This window comes from Somniosus microcephalus, chromosome 2 (genome assembly GCF_052327205.1).
Source record: "Somniosus microcephalus isolate GS21.2 chromosome 2, FLI_Smic_1.0, whole genome shotgun sequence".
In the NCBI taxonomy this organism is placed as follows: Eukaryota; Metazoa; Chordata; class Chondrichthyes; order Squaliformes; family Somniosidae; genus Somniosus; species Somniosus microcephalus.
This window is the reverse complement of record NC_140988.1, coordinates 325,526,731-325,549,489: the sequence shown is the minus strand read 5'-3', so window position 1 is coordinate 325,549,489 and position 22,759 is coordinate 325,526,731. Positions and strand designations below refer to the sequence as shown.

The window sequence follows — 22,759 nt, the reverse complement described above, 5'->3', positions numbered from 1 at the left end:
GCTATTGTAGTTGAACAGAGGTTTCCAGGATGGCAATTCCAGCAGAAACCCAGAGGAAGCAGAAAATGCTTCTTTCTTCTTAACATGATCAGTTCACAAAATGACATGGAGAGCAGCGAAATGTGTCAACTCCCCACTTTTGTACCACACAAGCGATTATAACTGTAACTGTCTTTCCTCTGGTTAAATTTGTGTTAGATAAAATGTTAATTGATCTAACATTTCAGCTATTTCAGGTATTCAATGGTTCCATCTTCTCCAGAATCTGACTGGTAACAACTTCACAACATAAAGAAAGACTTGTATTTATATGCTGTCTTTCATGACCTCAGGACGTCCCAAAGAGCTTAACAGCCAATGAAGCCCTTTTGAAGTGATGTCACTGTTGTAATGTAGGAGCCCTTCAATAAGGTGCCACATAAGAGAAGTGACAAAGGTCAGGGTGTGTGGAGTCAGGGGCCAGGTGACCGAATGGATTGAAAGATGGTTACAAAAACAGAAAACATATAGTAGCAATTAAGGGGAGTATCTCAGACTGGCAGAGGGTTGGAAGCAGTATCCCGCAGAGATCCAAGCTGAGACCACTGATATTCACCATATACATAAATGATTTTGATTCAGGAATTAGAGGTATGATGTCATGATTTGCAGATGATCCCTAATTGGGGGGGGGAGGGGGGGGGGGGGAGGGCGGTATAGCTATGTGGAGGACTGTACCAAAATACAGGAAGACAGAAACAGGCTTGCGGAGTAGGCGAATAAATGGCAAATGAAATACAATATGGCAAAATGTGAGGTGGTTCATTTTGGTAGGAGGAATAAGTAGGCTGTTGTAGATATCATGTAATTCTATGTAACAATTATATTTTTAAAAGCTACGAGGAGTCTATTTTTCTCTTTTGTGGTTCCCTCTTTAAGTTTGTCCCCACTGTAATACTCAGCGAGTGAGGGAGATGAGCAATCTTTTCTAAGACCAGGTCCCTCTACAATCTACTACTAAAATGGTGAGAACAAGGATTAGGTTTGTTGTTACATTAATGCTCTAGTGCTCAAATTCCAGACAAACATCCAAAACTGCTGGTTTATTTTTGTTTACCAATACCAAGGCCATTTACATGGTTGCCTACATCACCAGCCTATTCAACTACAGAGAGCATCATAGCCGAGTCCAATCCTGTCCTCACCCAACAACTACATGTGCACTTGTTCGGAAGCAGGAGCTAAGTCTACTTTTTAAAAATTTTACTATGGTGTTAAAATGGTGCTGTACAATGTTCCCTCTGAGCTGTGCGGCTGCAATGGGAAAGGTCCCGCGCAAGCCGCTCACCGTCTTCTCCATTTTAGATACCGCGCGTGCGCAGAAATTTAAAGCACCCGCGCACCAAAAGGAACAGGCCATGTAGAACAAAGCGCAACTTACAGGGAACATTGGTGCTGTAATAGCTCAAATAATTAATATATTGAATCCATTCTCGCAACTACATCCATTTGAATGGGTGCAATTACTTCCATAAAGATCCAGTTTTACAAAGACCACCCGCTCTTCTCAAAAGCAAAACAAAAAGGAAACATGTGGTTTCACCTCACATAGCCGACCTGCAGATTCCCAAACCAACAAATCCAGTCCTCAGTTAAACTGAAGCTCTGGCTTGCTTCTCTCAAAACCCATGAAAAACATGGACCACTGCGTAGAGAGTAAATAAAGAAGCCAAGAAGAAGTGCGGTGAGAGATTTCAGAGTTGTCAGTCATGCAATATCAAAATACATCTGTAGCATTTAGAAATCAATGTGAGATGTTCTGCAATTTTCACCAAGGATGGGCATTTTATTAAAATAATAATGAAAAAATACATTCAGGCTATAAATTGGAGAACTATTGATGGAGTTATATTTTTATTCTATCAGCGTGCTCACTAATTTTACTGCCCAATAGATCGATAAATCACAAGAGTGAATCTCAGATACAATTATTCAAACACAAATTATCGCTCAACGGTGAGCAGCCACGTGTAGCCTTTCAGAAATCTTTTAAAGACTTGCTCAATTTCCAACCCAGGTGAAACACTATTCTGGATATTCTTCCACTATCTGGAAGATAGCCATTTAACTCACAGTTGTCAGTTATAGCTTTTTTTCCCCTCTTCTTACAGTTTTTTCGTCTCCTCTGCTAATGGCACTGACCCATGGCAGGGTACAGCTCCACTCATAGTTCAGTATCTTGCCAGAGTAAACATTTGCAGACGTGGACAGTGAGTTTTATCGTGCTATGGCTCTGTGGAGGCACCCCAACAAAGCATTATCATGGCCTTACCTGACAAACACATTTTTCTTTCCAGCAGAGATCACGGGATAGCGACCAACGAGTGGGAACTATTGCTCATTTTCTCCTTCTCTGGCCCAAGAGCACCAAGACCAATTGTAACATCCCCAAATGTTGCCGCAGCTGAGGTCAACTAACTCAACACAGATCAGAAATCATCCCTGGGACCCTTCTGGACTCTATGGCTTAGTACCGCACCAGGCAGCGCTTTTACCCGCAATAGTCATGAAAGAACACCAACAAACTTGCACTTTGCTTCTGCTGGTGCTCGATGGGTCCTGCAGCCAGAATCGGGGTTTAAGTTGTATCCAGTTCCCATCTGTTAAACCACACTATTTGCAAAGCAAGGTGGAAGGAGCAAATAAATAAAACCCTGTCTGCAGCAGTCACCAAAAATGGAAACACTACTTTCTGATCCTTCCTGGAAGCAATTTTAACTGGACTTACCTTTGATCGCATTCCTCTTCTCATCGCAGTAAAATGGAGCTGGAAAAAAGAGCGGAAAAAAATGTGTTTAATGTTTTTTTTCAGCTGCATTTCACTTTAATGTGATGAATTGAGAGAAGAGCCCAAAATGAAGCCCATTAATTCTGCTCACAAGGGTGTGGGATAAGCAGGAAGGTGGCAATGGCCATGTATTGACAGGAATTCTGCATTTATGGTCCTCAGACTCATTTAAACTCGCCTAAAAGATGAATCCTGACAACTTCCAATGCAAGCAGCAGTTAATGTCAAAAATAGCAGCCAAACTCCAAACTAATTTTTTTTGGCTGTCTCCCCAGCTTCTGTTTGTGGCTATAAACAAGGCATGACTAGTGCCATTGTACCTGCTGCACCATGACATGTCTTTAGTACACACACACCTTAACATTATTTTTTGATGTTTTTATGTTCAATGTGTTTAGATTTTTGTGGAAAAATCGGATGTTTCAGGGATTTAGGGCTTATCATTTTAATTCAAGGAACACTGGGACAGAAATTTTTTTGCAGTAGCAGGTTGGCACAAACTGGTCGCAGGCATCAATCCCTGCACCCAATAGTGGGCCTCATTTAAATGTTACCAGCAAGCTGCGGGCCCCCACTGGATGCCCCAGAAAAAAGCTTCCAGTATTGGACTATAGCCCTCAGCAAATGGTTAAAAGGGGAAGGCGATCGGGAAGTGTGCGACTGGGAGAGAAGGGCTGATCGGGAGGAGGGCGAATGGAAGAGAAGAGCCGATCTGGAGAGGCAATTGGAAGACAATGGCCGATCGAGAGGGGGGGCGAACGGGAGAAAGGGCCAACTGCAGTGACAGCGGCGATGGGGGGAGATTGAAATCACAATCAGTAAGGGGGTGCAGGCAGTGATGCGGAGCCTGAGAAGTACTTTAAGGACCACTAGTTAGGCTGAATGTAGACCTCTTTTTCCTAAACACAGCCGGCGACTCACAGCCACGTGAGTTCCGTGGCCATTGCTCCAGCTGATTACTTGACAGCATGGAAAACAAACCAAAATAAAAACATGTTGATTACATCAGCTAACAGATTAATGGAGATTCTGTTCTACATAGAAGATAGGAGCAGGAGTAGGCCATTCGGCCCTTCGAGCCTGCTCCGCCATTCAATGAGATCATGGCTGATCATCCAAATTCAGTACCCTGTCCCTGCCTTCTCCCCATATCCCTTGATCCCTTTAGCCTTAAGAAATATATCCAACTCTTTCTTGAATATATTTAATGAACTGGCCTCCACCGCCATCTGTGGCAGAGAATTCCACAGGTTCACCACTCTCTGGGTGAAGAAATTCCTCCTCATTTCAGTCCTAAATGGCTTACCCCTTATCCTTAGGCTATGACCCCTGGTTCTGGACTCCCTGGCCATCAGAAACATCCTTCCTGCATCTAGTCTGTCCAGGCCTGACAGGATTTTATAGGTTTCGATGAGATCCCCTCTCAATCTTCTAAACTCCAGTGAGTATAAGCCCAATTGACACAATCTCTCCACGTACGTCATTCCTGCCATCCCAGGTATCAGCCTGGTGAATCTTCGCTGCACTCCCTCCATGGCAAGAACGTCCTTCCTCAGGCAAGGTGACCAAAACTGCACACAATACTCAAGGTGCGGTCTCACCAAGGCCCTGTACAACTGTAGCAAGACATCCTTGTTCCTGTACTCGAACCCTCTTGCTACGAAGGCCAACATACCATTTGCCTTCTTAACCGCCTGCTGCACCTGCATGCTTACCTTCAGAGACTGGTGCACAAGAACACCCAGGTCTCTTTGCACTTTCCCTTCTCCCAATCTATTGTCATTCAAATAATAATCTGCCTTCCTGTTTTTGCCACCAAAGTGGATAACCTCACATTTATCCACATTATATAGTGCATTTGCCATGTTTCTGCCCAATCACCCAACCTGTCCAAATCGTACTGGAGTTTCATGACATCCTCCTCACAGCATACCCTCCCACACAGCTTTGTGTCGTCTGCAAATTTGGAGATATTACATCCAATTCCCTCGTCCAGATCATTAATATATATTGTGAACAGCTGGGGTCCTAGGACCGATCCTTGCGGTACCCCACTAGTCACTGCCTGCCACTCGGAAAACGACCCGTTTATTCCAACTCTTTGCTTTCTGTCCGCCAACCAGTTCTCTATCCAAGTCAATACCTTGCCCCCAATCCCATGTGCCTTAATTTTGCACGCTAACCTCTTATGCGGGACCTTATCGAAAGCCTTCTGAAAGTCCAAATACACCACATCCACTGGTTCTCCCTTATCTATTTTACCAGTTACATCCTCAAAAAATTCCAGTAGATTAGTCAAGCATGATTTACCTTTTGTAAATCCATGTTGACTTTGTCCGATCCTGTCACTGCTTTCCAAGTGCTCTGCTATTACATCTTTTATAATGGACTCTAGCATTTTCCCCACGACCGATGTCAGGCTTACCAGTCTATAATTCCCCGCTTTTTCTCTGCCACCTTTTTTGAAAAGTGGGGTAACATTAGCTACCCTCCAATCCATGGGTACTGTTCCAGAGTCTATCGAGTTCTGGAAGATGACCAGCAATGCATCTACTATTTCTAGGGCCACTTCCTTAAGCACCCTGGGATGTAGATTATCAGGCCCTGGGGATTTATCGACCTTCAGTCCCATCAATTTTCCTAACACCATTTCCCTACAAATGCTGATTTCTTTCAGTTCCACCCTTTCATCAGACCCTATGTTCCCCAGCATCTCTGGGAGGTTATTTGTGTCCTCCTTTGTGAAGACAGAACCAAAATATGTATTTAGTTGGTCTGCCATTTCTTTGCTCCCCATTATAAATTCCCCCGATTCTGACTGCAAGGGACCTACGCTTGACTTCACCAATTTTTTTCTCTTTACATATCTATAAAAGCTTTTACAGTCAGTTTTTATGTTCCCTGAAAGCTTACTCTCATATTCTATTTTCCCTTTCTTAATTAATCCCTTTGTCCTCCTTTGTTGAATGCTGAACTGCTCCCAATCCTCAGGATTATTGCTTTTTCTGGCCAATTTGTATGTCCTCTCCTTGGATCTTATGCTATCCCTAATTTCCCTTGTTAGCCACGGTTGAGTCACCTTTTTTGTTTTATTTTTATGCCAAACTGGGATGAACAACTTCTGTAGTTCATCCATTCGGTCTTTGAATGTTTGCCATTGCCTATCCACCGTCAACCCTTTGAGTGCCATTCCCCAATCAATCCTACCCAACTCGCTCCTCAGACCATCGTAGTTTCCTTTATTTAAATTGAGGACCTTAGTTTCTGAGTCAACTACTTCATTCTCCATCTTAATGAAGAATTCGATCATATTATGATCGCTCCGACCCAAGGGGCCTCGTACAACTAGATTGCTAATTAATCCTTTCTCGTTACATAATACCCAGTCTAAGATGGCCTGATCTCTGGTTGGTTCCTCGACATATTGGTCCAGGAAACCATCCCGTAAACACTCCAGGAATTCCTCCTCCACAGTATTGTTACTCATTTGGTTAGCCCAATCTATATGTAGATTAAAGTCACCCATGATGACTGCTGTGCCCTTATTGCACGCTTCTTTAATTTCCCTTTTAATGCCATCCCCAACCTCCGCCTTACTGATTGGAGGTCTATATACCACTCCCACCAATGTTTTTTTCCCCTTAGTATTTCTCAATTCTACCCATACAGATTCCACATCATCAGAGCTAATATCCTTCATTACAATTGTGTTAATCCCTTCTTTAACCAGTAATGCTACCCCACCTCCCTTTCCTTTTTGCCTATCTTTCCTGAATATCGAATACCCCTGGATGTTGAGTTCCCAGTCTTGGCCATCCTTGAGCCACGTTTCCGTAATCCCAACCAAATCATATTCGTTTACCTCTATTTGCGCAGCCAATTCATCCACCTTATTACAAATGCTCCTTGCATTAAGACACAAAGCCTTCAGGCTTGTTTTTTTAACGCTCTTAGACCTATTAGAATTATTACTTACTGTGGCCACGTTTGATTTAAACCGTTGATTTCTCTGACTGCCACTTTTGTTTTTCTCCTTCCTATCTTTTGCTTTTATCCTTGTTTCCCTTTCCTCTGTCTCCCTGCTCAGGTTCCCAACCCCCTTCCATTTTAGTTTAAACCCTCCCCCACAGCACTAGCAAACACGCCCCCTAGGACATCGGTTCCAGCCCTGCCCAGGTGCAGACCGTCCGGTTTGAACTGGTCCCACCTCCCCCAGAACCGGTTCCAATGTCCCAGGAACTTGAATCCCTCCCCCTGGCACCATTCCTCTAGCCACGTATTCATCTGAAGTACCTTCTATTTCTACTCTGACTAGCACGTGGCACTGGTAGCAATCCTGAGATTACTACCTTTGAGGACCTGTTTTTTAATTTACCTCCTAACTCCCTGTATTCCGCTTTTAGGACCTCATCCCGCTTTTTACCTATATCGTTGGTGCCTATATGCACCACGACAACTGGCTGTTCACCCTCCCCTTCCAAGATGTTCTGCAGCCGCTCGGAGACATCCTTGACCCTTGCACCAGGGAGGCAACACACCATCCTGGAGTCTCGTTTGCGGCCGCAGAAACACCTATCTATTCCCCTTACAATTGAATCCCCTATTACCACTCCTTTTCCTCCCATTCTGTGCAGCAGAGCCACCCCTGGTGCCAGGAAGTTGGCTGCTGCTGCCTTTCTCTGATAAGCCACCCCCCCAACAGTAATCAAAGTGGTATATCTGTTGGAGAGGGGGATGGCCACAGGGGACCCCTGCACTACCTGCCTGCACCTAGTACACTGCCTGTTGGTCACCCGTTCCCTTTCTTCCTGTCCAACCTCTACCTGTGGTGTGTCGAACTCCCTAAACGTGCTATTCACGATGTCCCGAGCATCGTGAACGCTCCAGTATGCATCCAATCGCAGCTCCAGTGCCGCAATGCGGTCTGTCAGTAGCTGCAGCTGGGTGCACTTCTTGCACATGTAGTTGTCAGGGACACAGGAGGTGTCCCCGAGTTCCCACATTTCGCAGGAGGAGCAGATCACAGGGCCGGGCTGTCCTGCCATGACTTACCCTTTAATTAATTGAGTTTAAATTAAATCAATCAATCCCACTAATTACACTACAGTTAAATAGTTTACCAACAGTCCCCGCTACACCAGAGAGACCTTAGAAACTATAAAACAGAGTTAAAGTTTAAAAAAGAGAGAAATACTCACCAACCAATCACTTACCTGCTTCCTGCTGACGTCACACTTGGATTACTTTTTACCTCTCTCCCGGAACCTGGATTGGTCGGGCCTCTGGTGCTCCCTCGCAGGTCCGCTGCCTCTCCGGTCTCGGGGCTCTGGGCCTCGCTGCCTCGGGCTGCTCCTTTTATCCTCCGCCGCCTCTGGTGATCCCTCGCAGGTCCGCTGCCTCTCCGGTCTCGAGGCTCTGGGCCTCACTGCCTTGGACTGCTCCTTTTATCCTCCGCTGCCTCTGGTGCTCCCTCGCAGGTCCGCTGCCTCTCCGGTCTCGGGGCTCTGGGCCTCGCTGCCTCGGGCTGCTCCTTTTATCCTCCACCGCCTCTGGTGATTCCTCGCAGGTCCGCTGCCTCTGGTGATCCCTCGCAGGTCCGCTGCCTCTCCGGTCTCGAGGCTCTGGGCCTCACTGCCTTGGACTGCTCCTTTTATCCTCCACCGCCTCTGGTGATCCCTCGCAGGTCCGCTGCCTCTCCGGTCTCGAGGCTCTGGGCCTCGCTGCCTCGGGCTGCTCCTTTTATCCTCCGCCGCCTCTGGTGCTCCCTCGCAGGTCCGCTGCCTCTCCGGTCTTGGGGCTCTGGGCCTCGCTGCCTCGGGCTGCTCCTTTTATCCTCCACCGCCTCTGGTGATTCCTTGCAGGTCCGCTGCCTCTCCGGTCTTGGGGCTGAAGGATCCCAGCTGAAAACGCGTCGTAAATGACATCACGAGCCTCGACGCATCTAATTGGGCCAGGTAACGCGCTGGCTGAGCCCCATTAAGGTAAGTTCATTTTCTGCAGCGGGATGGAACCAGCAGCGGGGTCACGACCTGTCACGGACACCACTCACACCGGATCTGCCCAGGTGGGAAAAATTCCGGCTTAGGTGCCTTTTTAGCGCTTGAAAAACGAGGGCGGAGCTTTCAAATTTCTAGGCCCTAGTGTTCCATCCTTGCTGCTTCCAGTGGAGGAGCTGAGGTTGTGGACTGGAGACTACATGAAGAAACATTACATTTTACGCCTTGCCTAGCTGGTCCAAATATGAAGACAAGTCATTGAGTAAATATGAAATCCCTCTTCTCCACCAATGCCACTCTTCACTACATGAAAATTGAGTCTTTCTCAGTAGAGTCACAAGGTCAGGCAGTTGCCAAATATATTGGTTTACAATAGACGTCAATCAGTATTTTCTTTTGGGTCGAAATTGTAGACAAGAATTTTACTGTCAGCTTGATTTTGATCCAAGCAAACCCAAGTTCAAAAGGAAAGCAGCACATCCTTAAAAAGGGGGCCAGAAAAATCTGGTGGGGACCTGAGACGCAATTCTCAAGGTATTTTTCAGGGACAGGCAGATAGGTGGACAGATGGATGGGCAGACAAGGCTACCATTGTACTCCTCTCTCCCAAAGGGGGACAGGTACAATAGATTTCACACAAGTTAAAGAGAAAAACACACTCAAGTGAATACAGCAAGTTCCGTGTACACCACTGTAACACACAATACCCTGACAGCATAATACTGGTCTTCATGACATGGAAACCGTATAGATCAAAAATACGATACAGAACAAAGCAGGTTAACCCCACCCTTAAGTATATATACTTTAAAAAAAACAAGCCCTCTTAATATTTGACACAGGCTTGATGGTTACATTTCTTCAACCAACTGCTTTTTTTCCACATTTAAAATCTCTTCCTTTTTTTGGGAAGGGGAGGTGGAAAGTTAAATTAGGATCCGCAGCAGTAATAAAATAATCAGAAACCCTACGGGCAAACAAAAAAGTAAAGTGAGAAAGGGGTACGAGTGATGTGAAATTGACCTCTATTACTAGCCACATTTCATTTTTAATTATAAACGTGAAAATATCAAGAAACACATCGATACACAAGTACAATGCAGTCAGAACTGCAGCCAAGTTATCTGCCAACATTTTAACGCTGTGAGGACATACTATCCTCAGCGGTTTATAAAAATTTATACAACTGCATTCACATAGAAGGTTTTTTTTAAAGAAAAACCCCCAGTCTGTTAAATAACAGTATACATATAACGGCAGAAGTTTTTAAATCTTGCATTCTCGTTATGTTGAACTCAAGGCTCATTTCGTCGCCTCCTACTTCAAATCATTCTTTCCCAGGATCGTGAACTGCTTACCTGCCTCAGTTTACTCTTCCTCCTGCAATCTTTTAAAACCCAAGCTTGGTGTCACCTGAATAGTGCTCGAGTTACTGCATCTTCTCTCCTATTCTCTTTGACCTTGATAATGTCCTTGCTGGCACTTCAACTTTGTTTCTCAATAATATAGTTTTTTAAACAAAAGTTGTGCAGTATTAAAAAAGAATTGAGATTTTCCTTACTGCAGAAAAGCTGTTACTATCTTCAAAAGCTTAATATGCTGTAAACAGGGTTTTAGCAAAATAAATGTAAACCCGCATTCAAACTGTAAACTTCCTTCTGCTTCACTGTGAAACTTCAAACAGGCGTGCAGTGTATATTATAAATCACAATGTCATTACAAACAAATCACTACCGGGCATAGTGCACACTTAAAAAGTCTTCTCACTTCCCTTTTATGAAAATGTTAACTGTTGGGGAAGTTACGATTCTACTAAAATAATCTGGTGAACCGCCATAATAAAAGCAACCTTGTGATGCCCTCTGTCGTGTGATGGCGTAATCCTCAATTAACTACATCACCAAGTGTTGCTATTGCTGTGGTTGGAATACTTCTTTTGTTGATGTCTTCTTGTCATGCAGTCCAGTATAAGGCCAGTAAACTACATAGTTGGTGCTGTTAGTTTTGCATCAATACAAACTGCACTGTAAACTTGAGGTCATCAAAAACTCTGCTGCCTGTGTCCTAACTCGCACCAAGTCCCATTCACCCATCACCCCTGTACTTGCTGACCTACATTGGCTCCTGGTTAAGCAACGCCTCGATTTTAAAATTCTCGTCCTCGTGTTCAAATCCCTCCATGGCCTCACCCCTCCCTACCTCTGTAATCTCCTCCAGCCCCACAACCAACAACAACAATAGCGCCGTTAACGAGGTAAAACGTCCCAAGATGCTTCGCCGGAGCGTTATAAAACAAAATTTGACACCGAGCCACATAAGGAGATATTAGGGCAGGTGAGATAGGTTTTTAAGGATCATCTTAAAGGGGGAAAGAGAGGCGGAGAGGTTTAGGGAGGGAATTCCAGAGGTTAGGGCCTTGGCAGCGGATGGCATGGCCACGATTGGTTGAGCGATTAAAATCATGGATGCTCAAGAGGCCAGAATTAGAGGAGCGCAGATATCTCAGATGGTTGTGTGGTTGCAGAAAATGAAAGAGACAGGGAGGGGCGAGGTCCTGTTGGGATTTGAAAACAAGGGGCTGAATTTTCCGTGACGGTAGAAGGTGCGATTGGTGGCAGGTCGGGTGGGAAAGTTGTTATTTTTGACAGCAGCTCGGGAACCCACTGTCACCTCGCTCCCACGCACCTTTCCCACAGGCGCGTCTGTCATCGTGGAGCCGACCTGACTGGCAGTGGCGGGGGACCCAATTGAGATAATTATCAGGTAGCTGACAGGCACTAAGAGCCATTTCTCACTTACTTTTTAAATTTCCCTGCATAGCCAGGGGATTCACGCAGCTCGGGAACCACGTCTGTCAACCTGAGGCGTGAGTTCCGTGGCCATTGCTTCAGCTGATTACTTGACAGCATGGAAAACGAACCAAAATAAAAACATTTTGATTACATCAGCTAACAGATTGATGGAGATTCTGTTCTATTTGAAAAGCTACTGGTAAATGTTAATTCAGAAATTTCTGAAAGGATGTAAGTGCTACTCTGGATGGTGAGGGAAATACATTTTTCACTGGCCGTTCTCGGCTGTTGCCTTCCAACTCAACAGTAATTGCAGTGAATTGATCTGCACTATAAAAATGACATATACCATTTAAATACATTTTTGTGTTGTTTCTGGTCTGGTTTTTCTTACAGTATACTGTGATTGTCCAGTTACACATTAAATCAAGTCATCAACCGTTAACAATTTAATTCTCATCACTCATTCCACTGGTTCAATTTGCTTTCAGTTCCTGAATATAGCTAATTAAATTTTTCAGTCTAAGACTTTAGGGTGAATTGTTTCAGAGGTTCTCTCACTTGTTTATTGTTAACTTCAGAGGAAGAGCTGCAGAAATCCCAGAAACACATTGTAAGCACCATTTACACTGTCAGGGTTTCCGCAGCTCTTCCGCTGAACTTGCATAAGATTGTAAATCCACCCCTTTACAATTACATTTAAAATCTGCTTAATTTCATATTACCTATACACACACATCTTTTATTTGTACCAGTTACTGATACAAAAATCTATAGATTTGTGACATCAGCACCAATAACTTCCCAATTAATGTCCTTTTTAAATTATGTTCTTGATCGTATGTCGATGGCATCTTATTACTTAATGATAATATTTTTAAAATATTTCTCTGTCACTCATATATAACTTTTATTATATTATTGTAGAGTAAAGATTCAATACGCAGTATGTTAGATCAAACTTAAAATTTAATGTGGCCATGGTCCCTTTAAGGATCCCAGCTGAAAACGCGTCATGAATGACGTCATCAGACCCGCTCCATCTCACTGGGCCAGGTAATGCACTGGGCGGGCTTATTAGGCCCCATTAAGGTAAGTTCATTTTTTACAGCGGGATGGAGCCAGCAGCGGGGTTGTGACCCACCACAGACACCAGCCACACCGGACTCGCCAAGGTAAAGAAAATTCTGGCCAAGGATGAGAATTTTAAAATCGAGGCATTGCTTAACCGGGAGACAATGTAGGTCAGCGAGCACAGAGGTGAAGGGTGAACAGGACTTGGTGCAAGTTGGGACACGAGCAACCGAGTTTTGGATGACCTTAAGTTTATGTAGGGTATCTAGAGGTAACAAAGGCATGGATGAGGGTTTCAGCAGCAAATGAGCTGAGACAAGGACAGAGTTGGGCGATATTACAGAGGTGAAAATAGGCGGTCTTAGTGATGGCGTGGATATGTGGTCGGAAGCTCAGTTCAGGGTCAAATATGACACCAAGGTTGCGAACAGTCTGGTTCAACCTCAGACAGATGCTAGGGAGAGAGATGGAGTTGGTGGCTAGGGAACAGAGTTTGTGGCTAGGGAACGGAGTTTGTGGCTAGGGAACGGAGTTTGTGGCTAGGGAACGGAGTTTGTGGCTAGGGAACGGAGTTTGTGGCGGGGACTGAAAACAATGGCTTCGGACTTCCCAATATTTAGCTGGAGTAAATTTCTGCTCATCCAGTACTGGACGTCAGACAAGCAGTCTGACAATTTAGAGACAGTGGAGGGGTCGAAATAAGTGGTGGCGAGGTAGAGCTGGGTGTCGTCAGCGTACATGTGCAAACTGATGCTGTGTTTTCGGATGATGTCACTGAGATATTTGCGGTCCTCTAATTCTGGCCTCTTGAGCATCCCCAATTTGAATCACTCCACCACTGGCGGCCGTGCCTTCAGCTGCCAAGGCCCTAAGCTTTGGAAATCCCTCCCTAAACCTCTCCACCTCTCTTTCCTCCTTTAAGACACTCCATGAAACCTACCTCTTTGACCAAGCTTTTGGTCATGTGCCCTAATATCTCCTTATGTGGCTCGGTGTCAAAATTTGTTTTATTATGCTCCTGTGAAGCGCCTTGGGCCGTTTTACTACATTGAAGGCGCTATATAAATACAAGTTTTGTTGTACAATTAAAGAGTAAGTTAACCGAAGTGTACTTAGGGAAGGGGTGTCAAGCCATCTCCAGGCAGTAATTTCATGCCACTTGGGCTTTATACCTAATGCAGTAGGAACTTAGGAACAGGAGTAGGCCATTCAGTTAGATCATGGTTAATCTGCACCTCAAGTCCATTTACCCACTTTTGCTCCATATCCCTTGATACCCTTACCTAATAAAAATCTATCAACCTTTGTCTTAAAAATTTTAACTGACCCAACATCCACAGCCTTTTTGGGGGTAGAGTTTGCTCTGCACGAAAGTGCTTCCTGATTTCACTCCTAAATGGCCCAGCCCGCTTGTTCTGGATTTCACTACCAGAGGAAATAGTTTCTCTTTATCTACACTACTGAATTCCTTTACCATTTTAAACACCTCAATTAGATCACTCGTCAGCTTTCTAAACTCAAGGGAATACAAGCCAAGTTTATGCAACCAGTCCTCATAAATTAACCCTTTAAACCGCAGTATCCGTCTGGTGGATCTGCACTGTGCCCCCTCCAATATATCTATACTGTACTTACCTTTTGTACCTATGCACTAGATTTTAGTGATTTGTGTACATGGACACCTTTGATCCTCCACATAACTTAGTCTCTCACCATTAAGAAAATATTCCGATTTGTCTTTCTCAGATCCAAAGTAGACCTCACACTTTCCGACTGAACTCCATAGAATCATAGAAAGTTACAGCACGGAAGGAGGCCATTTCGGCCCATCATGTCCGCGCCGGCCAACAAAGAGCTATCCAGCCTAATCCCACTTCCCAGCTCTTGGTCCGTAGCCCTGCAGGTTAGAGCATCCCAAGTGCACATCCAAGTACTTTTTAAATGTGGTTAGGGTTCCTGCCTCTACCACCCTTTCAGGCAGTGAGTTCCAGACCCCCACAACCCTCTGGGTGAAGAAATTTCCCCTCAAATCCCCTCTAAACCTTCCACCAATTACTGTAAATCTGTGCCCCCTGGTTTTTGACCCCTCTGCTAAGGGAAATAGGTCCTTTCTATCCACTTTATCTAGGCCCCTCATAATTTTATACACCTCAATAAGGTCTCCCCTCAGCCTCCTCTGGTCCAAGGAAAACAAACCCAGCCTATCCTCATAGCTAAGATTCTCTACTCCCGGCAACATCCTTGTAAATCTCCTCTGTACCCTCTCTAGTGCAATCACATCTTTCCTGTAATGTGGTGACTAGAACTGCATGCAGTACTCTAGGTGAGGCCTAACTAGTGTTTTATACAGTTGAAGCATAACCCCCCCCTGCTCTTGTATTCTAAGCCGCGGCTAATAAAGGCAAGCATTCCGTATGCCTTCTTAACCACCTTATCTACCTGGCCTGCTACCTTCAGGGATCTGTGGACATGCACTCAAAGGTCCCTTTGTTCCTCTACATTACTCAGTGTCCTACCATTTAATGTGTATTCCCTTTCCTTGTTAGCCCTCCCCAAATGCATTACCTTACACTTCTCTGGATTGAAATCCATTTGCCACTGTTCTGCCCACCTGACCGATTTATTGATATCTTCCTGCAGTCTACAGCTTCCTTCTTCAGTATCAACCACACAGCCAATTTTAGTATCATCTGCAAACTTCTTAATCATACCCCCTATATTCAAGTCTAGATCATTGATATATACCACAAAAAGCAAGGGACCTAGTACTGAGCCCTGCGGAACCCCACTGGAAACAGCCTTCCAGTCACAAAAACACCCATCAACCATTACCCTCTGTTTCCTGTCTCCAAGCCAGTTTTGAATCCAACTTGACACTTTGCTCTGGATCCCTGTAATTACTCGGTCTATCCTTTTCCCCCTTTTTAAACAAGGGTACCACATTAGCAGTCCTCCAGCCCTCCGGCACCAGACCTGAAGCCAGAGAGGATTGAAAAATGGTCAGGGCCTCTGCTATTTCCTCTTTTGCTTCGCTTAACAGCCTGGGATACATTTAATCCGGGCCTGGGGATTTATCCACTTTTAAAGCTGCTAAACCTCTTAACACTTCCTCTATCACTATGTTTATTTCATTTAATATTTCACACTCCTCCTCCCTGATAGCAATGTCCATCTGCCATAGTTTTGCCCATTCACTTAGTCTAACTATGTCCCTTTTGTAACTTCCTGCTCCCATTTACACAACTTACTGTGCCACCTGCAAACTTGGATATACAACTCTCTATTCCTACATCTAAGTCATTAATATATATGGTGAAAAGCTGAAGTCACAGTACAGATCCCTGGGGAACACCACTTGTCACATCCTACCATCAGAGAACATTTCCTTTATTCCTACTCTCTGTCTCCTACCTCCCAAAGAATTACCCACAGTGCAGCCCACTTAGCGCAAAGTCAAGTTTAAAAACTATGACCAGAGAACCGTTGAAATGTAATTTTTAATGTTTTTGCACTGTTAGGAGAAGCTCGTGAGCTTGCAAAATAGCAGTGTGGAATCAACAGTAGGTTCACCTATCCCACATCCTATTCGAGAGATATCAGTACATTTCATATAAATGGCTCTTTAGAAATGATCATTCTAAAAAATACTGAGGTGGCAGAAAAATCTGTATCAGCCTCAGTTTATATTTATTTTTTTAAAGATTGAAATGTGCTAGCTGTTCAGAACTGTAATACTAATCTTTCATCCGTAAAACAATCACTCAATCAGCTCCACCTCTACAATCATGATTAATACACACACACATATATATATCACTGTACAAATATTGACAATATGATGGCAATTGCAGAACTGTCAACATTGGGGAGACATTAAGAGTGACATTTAGGATCACCAGGAGTGGTGGCAGAGTTTGCAAAGCCATTTAAACATACGGAGGAGCTGCTTTTATTTTTCATGAGTGGCATACATCTAAAGAGGTCACGTGTTTTTTTTTTAAATGAGAGATCGTCACCCCCTAATGAGTTGACACGTAAGCAGATCTGAAACTACTGATCAGAGATTTATGTAAGCAAGACTGTTTAAGCACGCCAGTCAATAGCATTGAAACAAATAAACAGAAACATTTTTTAATTTTGAGGTTTTTATACTATAGTAAGCTAAATACTTGTATCTGAAGAGAAAGAAAAGGCACTTTTAAGAGGCATTCGCCATTCAATATTTTTTTTCCTCCCGTACACTTTTCTTATTTTTCAGTACAGAGGATAGATTTCATGCAATTTTTCGCATGCATCTAAACTTATAATCTGAGGTCCTGCATCAAATGGCCCTAGTTTTAACTAAAAAAAATAAAACACCTGCTAAGAGAGAACAGAAAACAAAGTGAATATTGCACATAAAATTAATTTCTGCCGACTGTAACAAACATTATCAGATGTCCCTTGTGAAGCTGAGGAGGTAATCCAATCTTGGGGTCCAGATGACAAGCATAAATATGCTTATGATGCTATCTGAACCCTTGGATTGAATTACTCGCTGTAATTTACTGGGAAGCACCCTGTATCCTCTGTACATTATATACAGCAAATAATCCTGAAGGATTCTAGGACTTAATGGTATAATGTCCACTGGCTGGAGTGTCTAGAACCAGGGGTCACAGGCTCAGGATAAAGGGCAGGCCATTTAAGAACGAGATGAGGAGGAATTTCTTCACTCAGAGGGTTGTGAATCTTTGGAATTCTCTGCCCCAGAGGGCTGTGAATGCTGAGTCTTTGAGTATATTCAAGGCTGAGATAGATAGATTTTTGGACTCTAGGGGAATCAAAGGATATGGAGATCGGGCGGGAAATAGAGTTGAGGTCGATGATCAGCCATGATCTTATTGAACGGCGGAGCAGGCTCGAGGGGCCATATGGCCTACTCCTGCTCTTATTTCTTATGTTCTTTATGTTCTTATAATGTATTAGGTTATGCTCACACTGACAATTTCCCAAAACAGGGGGTTCCTAGGAGCTAAAGGGCTGAAATTTAGCACACAAAAACGGGTGGGTTGGATTTGGGTCAGATGTTAAAATTTTTAAAATCCAAACCCCGACCACCAACCCGCCCACTTCCAGGTTTTACAAGGCGGGGCGGGGGGGGGGGGGGTGGGGGGGGCGGGCGAGGGAAGAGGGGCAAGGGACGGGCAGCCAACAGGCTCCCAGGAGGTGGGTTGACAATTTAAATATTTTATTGAGGCTGGCAGCCTCTGATTTAACCTGCTTTGCAGGTTTAACCGTGGGCGACTGGGTTTCCCAAGTCTCGGGAAACCTGGCAGCTGAAGTGGGGTGAGGACAGCTTCGGAGAGGGTCTCAGCCTTCAAGGAGAGCAGGGGATAAAATTGGCAAAGTACAAAGAACAGTGTGCAGATTAAGAAATAATCCTGAAGTACTGCTTGTGGACCAGGAGGAGCAGGAGCGCTCCTCTGGCCACCCCCAATCAGACCCCACCCCCATATAAAGGCCCCCGAGGTCGGGGATCGGACCCCCCCACCCCCACCTCACCCCACCCCACCCCACCAAGGTCGTGGATTGGTCCTACCTGGTCCTGCGGCCGGTTCCAGAGTGCTCCCCCGCCTGACTGGAAGCCAAGCCTGTCAACCAGGCTGACTTCCAGGCAGGAAACCTGTCAGGGCCAAAAGATGCATGCTGTGGAGTTTTAACTAAGGGACTTCAGGGTTTCCCATGTGTAACTCTGCCCCACCCACCCACCCCCCTCCCCACCTACATAACCTGCCCCAGTTAATATCCAGGTTAAAGTGTCAGGTAGATGCCAGGAACTGCCCAACAGGAAGGAAGTCACCAATAGAGACTTGGGAATGCAGCTGTACTGTAACAGGTCTCTCAAGAAAAAATTGAGGGTTATCCCAGTGCTACAGCTGGAAACCATGCACCGACCTCGCCCTGAGTTAAAATCAGCCACCACGTAACTATATTCTCAGAATGAGTCTCAGCCTTCAAGAGAGTAGGGGATAAAATTGGCAAAGTCCAAAGAATTGTGTGCAGATTAAGTCTGCAGCAATTTTTTTTTTAGGATTTGTGTCTGTAGAATTGGAGGAGGAATACTGAAGAGAATAAGAAAAAAATATTAATTGGGTGAAAACTAGCTTTAAAAATGAGGCAACAAATCAAATTACCAAAAAGTTTCTATCTTGACATCCCGTTACATCATAACATTATAACGTGAAATTAAAATAATCTAACTGTATCACTTTAATCACAGTAGCTGGGAAAATGATAAAAGGCAGTCAGTCTGCGTATCCTCCTTCTCAGTCATTGGCCAGAAGTTTAAACACCAGTCTATTTGCACGAGCCACCTGCAGCAGGCAGGATATTGTCAGCAATCTGCTCCCCAAAACCAACGACCCTTGCCTTGACCTCCAGTAACAGGATATACAGAAACAAGCTGCTGCAGGAACTGAAAGCCTTAGAGCAGGGGTCAGAGGCACGGCTGACTCACAGCTCAAGCTATCTACCCTCAACACTCACGCTTACATTCCAAAGACGTTTCCGTCACAATGGAATGGCAATAAATTTTCTGCCTGCCAACTTCTATTCCAAGTAAATCTGAAAGATCTGAATTTGTGGTTTTTGTAGGATCCCCATAAATAAAATCATACATGCACTACAAAGTTCTTTAAAAGATACCACACAGTTTTATCAAGATTGAATTTGCAACTTTATGCATTTTTTTTTTTAACTCTTAGAGTAACATTTCCAAATCAAGGTAAAAAGATACCAAGATCATGAGTTAGAATCATACAGCACAGAAGGAGGCCATTCAGCCCATCGTGTCTGTGCCAGCTCTTTGAAAGAGCTATCCAATTAATCCCACTCCCCTGCTCTTTCCCCATAGCTCTGCATTTTTTTCCTTTTAAATATATATCTAATTCCCTTTTGAAAGTTACTATTGAATCTGCTTCCACCACCTTCTCAAGCAGTGCATTCCAGATCATAGCAACTCGCTGCGTAAAATAAATTCTTCTCATTCCCCCCCTGGATTTTTTGCCAATTTTCCTAAATCTTCTTCTTCTTCTTCTTAGGCAGTCCCTCGGAACCGAGGATGACTTGCTTCCACACTAAAAATGAGTTCTCAGGTGACTGATGAGTCCAATGCGGGATTTACAGTCTCCGTCACTGTTGGGGTTGTCCATGAGGGTCCTGACGTTCCAGGTCCCGAACTTCATTTTAAAGGGTGGAAGATGCCTGTGCGTGAATTCTTCTAAATCTGTGTCTTCTAGTTACCGACCTTCCTGAAAGTGGAAACAGTTTCTCCCTATCTCCTCTATCAAATACCTCATAATTTTGAACACCTCTATCAAATCTCCCCATAACCTTTTCTGTTCTAAGAACTATCCCAGCTTCTCTAGTCTCTCCACATGACTGAAGTCTCTCATTCCTGGTAATATTCTGGAAAAATCTTCTCTGCACCTTCTCCAAAGTCTCGACATCCTTCCTAAAGTGTGGTGCCTAGAATTGGACACAATGCTCTAGCTGTGCCGAACCAGTGATTTATAAAGGTTTACCATAACTTCCTTGTTTTTGAACTCTGCGACGCTATTTATAAATCCAAGGATCCCGTCTGCTTTTTCAACAGTTTTATCAACTTGTCCTGCCACCTTCAAAGATTTGTGTTTGTGAACGCCATGTTCTCTCTGTTCCTGCACCCCCTTTAAAGTTGTACCATTTAATTCATATTGCCTATCATTTTTCCTTCCAAAATGCATCACTTCACACTTCTAAAAAGTTCTAAAAAAAACTTTGGGCTGGAATTTCCCTGCGGAGGCGGGATGGCGGCGGGAGAGCTGGATGGCGGGTTCCAGTCCTGCCCCCATCTGCAGCCGCTCTCTCAAAAAGATTTTCCATAGATTGGCCTTGTTAAGCCCGCCCTGCGAGGTTCCTGGCCAATTAACAAGAAGCGGGTCTGATGAAGTAATTTAATGACGCGTTATTAGCCGGTTTCCTTAAAGGGACTACGGCCACATTGATTTTAACAGGTGTGCGGTCAGTGTTCTGCACAAAGGTGCACGTCTGCACCCAGGCTCACGTATGACTCCCTCCATATGTTTAGTCACAGCACGCAGGGAGATTCTCTTCCCTTCCCATGGGTGGTAGAGACCTCCCCAGGAGATCAACGCAGTCTGGTTGCACATTGCACAGGAGGACACAAGCAGGGATGTCGTCAGGAGTGCCTGGCTCTAGTGGCGCCAACCTTTCAATGATCTCAGTAGATCACGAAACGTTACTGCAATGTCACAATCAACCTCACCCTACTGTGCCAGTCATCACATCCCCATTACTCTGCCTTCCATACCCTACTCCTGCACATTCTTACGCACACCAACTTACCTTGCACCTCCACCAAACCCTCTCTATCTACAATATCACTTCCCCATCTCACTAGCCACCCCTCACACTCACCCTCATCCTAGTGCAATCATACCAAGTAACCACACACAAGGGTAGGCACTTGGGTGTTTTAGCCAATGTTCATGTGAAGTTTCTGTTAATGTGCTGTCAAACATTGAAATCTTTATTTTCAACAATTCACCTTATTGGACAGATCTGTGCGCACCTTTGGAAGTGGTTTAGTGAGTTGCAGTGAATGGTGAGACATGATGGCACCCTGCCCCCCCCCCCGCCGCCACTATACTGATGAGTGTGCATGGAATGGTTTGGACATTAAAGGGATGCTTCATGGTGCTGGTGTGGGATGTTGTCAAACTGGCGCATCATGTGGCAGCCAGGATTTACAGCATCAAGTGAAGTAAATCTGGCCATGGTGATGCCATCGCTGACCTCCCAGGCAGCAATGTTGTCAGGGGATGATGCCCTGTGTCCTGTGCAGCATCAGGTGATGTCGGAGAAGGTTGGTGATGTTATTGGTGACGTTAGTGTGTCTGGTGATGTTGTTGGTGACGTTAGTGTGTCTGGTGATGTTGTTGTTGGGGCTGATCGTGGAAGGATTCAGAGGACCAAGGAGTGTTTTTTCCAAGGGCACCGATGTTGCTGCAATAGATGGCAGCTGCAGGTGAGATGACAGAAGCGATCTGTCAATGGTGAGAGAAGTTGTTCCAATGAGGGGCACTGATTATGCAGTTGGCTCTAAACACTTGCAAGCTAAAGAAATCTCTATATAGAGTCATAGAGTAATAACGGCAAAGAAGGCCATTCGGCCCATCGAGTCTGTGCTGCCTCTCCCCCGCTCTCTCCCCGTAGCCCTGCAAGTTTATTTCCCTCAAATGCCTATCCAGTCTCCCCTTGAAAACACTGGTCATTGCCGCTCGCTGAGTAAAAAAGTTTTTCCTCACATCCCCTGTATCTCTTGCCCAAAACCTTCAATCTGTGTCCCCTAGTCATTGTACCATCAATTAGTGGGAACAGCTTTTCCCTGTCATAATCTTGTACACCTCTATCAAATCACCCCTCAACCTCCTTTCCTCTAATGAAAACAATCCAGCTTCTCCAACCTGTCCTTGTGGCTAAGATCCCCCATCCCCGGAACCATTCTGATAAATTTCCTCTGCCCCCTCTCAAGGGCCTTGACATCCTTCCTAAAGTGTGGTGACCGGAACTGGACACAATACTCCAGTTGTGGCCTAACCAGCGCTTTATAAAGATTTAGCAACACTTCTCTACTTTTGTACACAATACCTCTATTTATGAAACCGAAGATCTCATATGCTTTGCTAACCACTCTCTCAATATGTCCTGCCACATTCAGGGACCTATGCATATTAACTCCCAGGTCCATCTGTCCCTGCACACTCTTTAAAACTGTGCCATTAAGTGTCTATTTCCTCTCCCTGTTCCTTCTGCCAAAATGCGTCACATAGAAACATAGAAGATAGGAGCAGGAGTAGGCCATGCGGCCCTTCGAGCCTGCTCCGCCATTTAATGAGATCATGGCTGATCATCCAAATTCAGTGCCCTGTCCCTGCTTACTCCCCATATCACTTGATCCCTTTAGCCTTAAGAAATATATCCAACTCTTTCTTGAATATATTTAATGAATTGGCCTCAACTGCCTT

The 22,759-nt window shown here is 44.7% G+C and overlaps 1 protein-coding gene across 10 annotated transcripts in view; it reads right to left on the bottom strand.

Annotated features, from left to right (window-relative positions):
* Positions 1-22,759, bottom strand: part of tcf4 (transcription factor 4) — a 679,628-nt gene that overhangs the window by 279,437 nt on the left and 377,432 nt on the right. For all 10 annotated transcript variants that reach the window (XM_085974559.1, XM_085974581.1, XM_085974567.1 and 7 more), the window contains one exon: positions 2,768-2,806. In XM_085974559.1, coding sequence (XP_085830685.1) covers positions 2,768-2,806 — 39 coding nt within the window. The remainder of the gene's footprint in view (positions 1-2,767; positions 2,807-22,759) is intronic.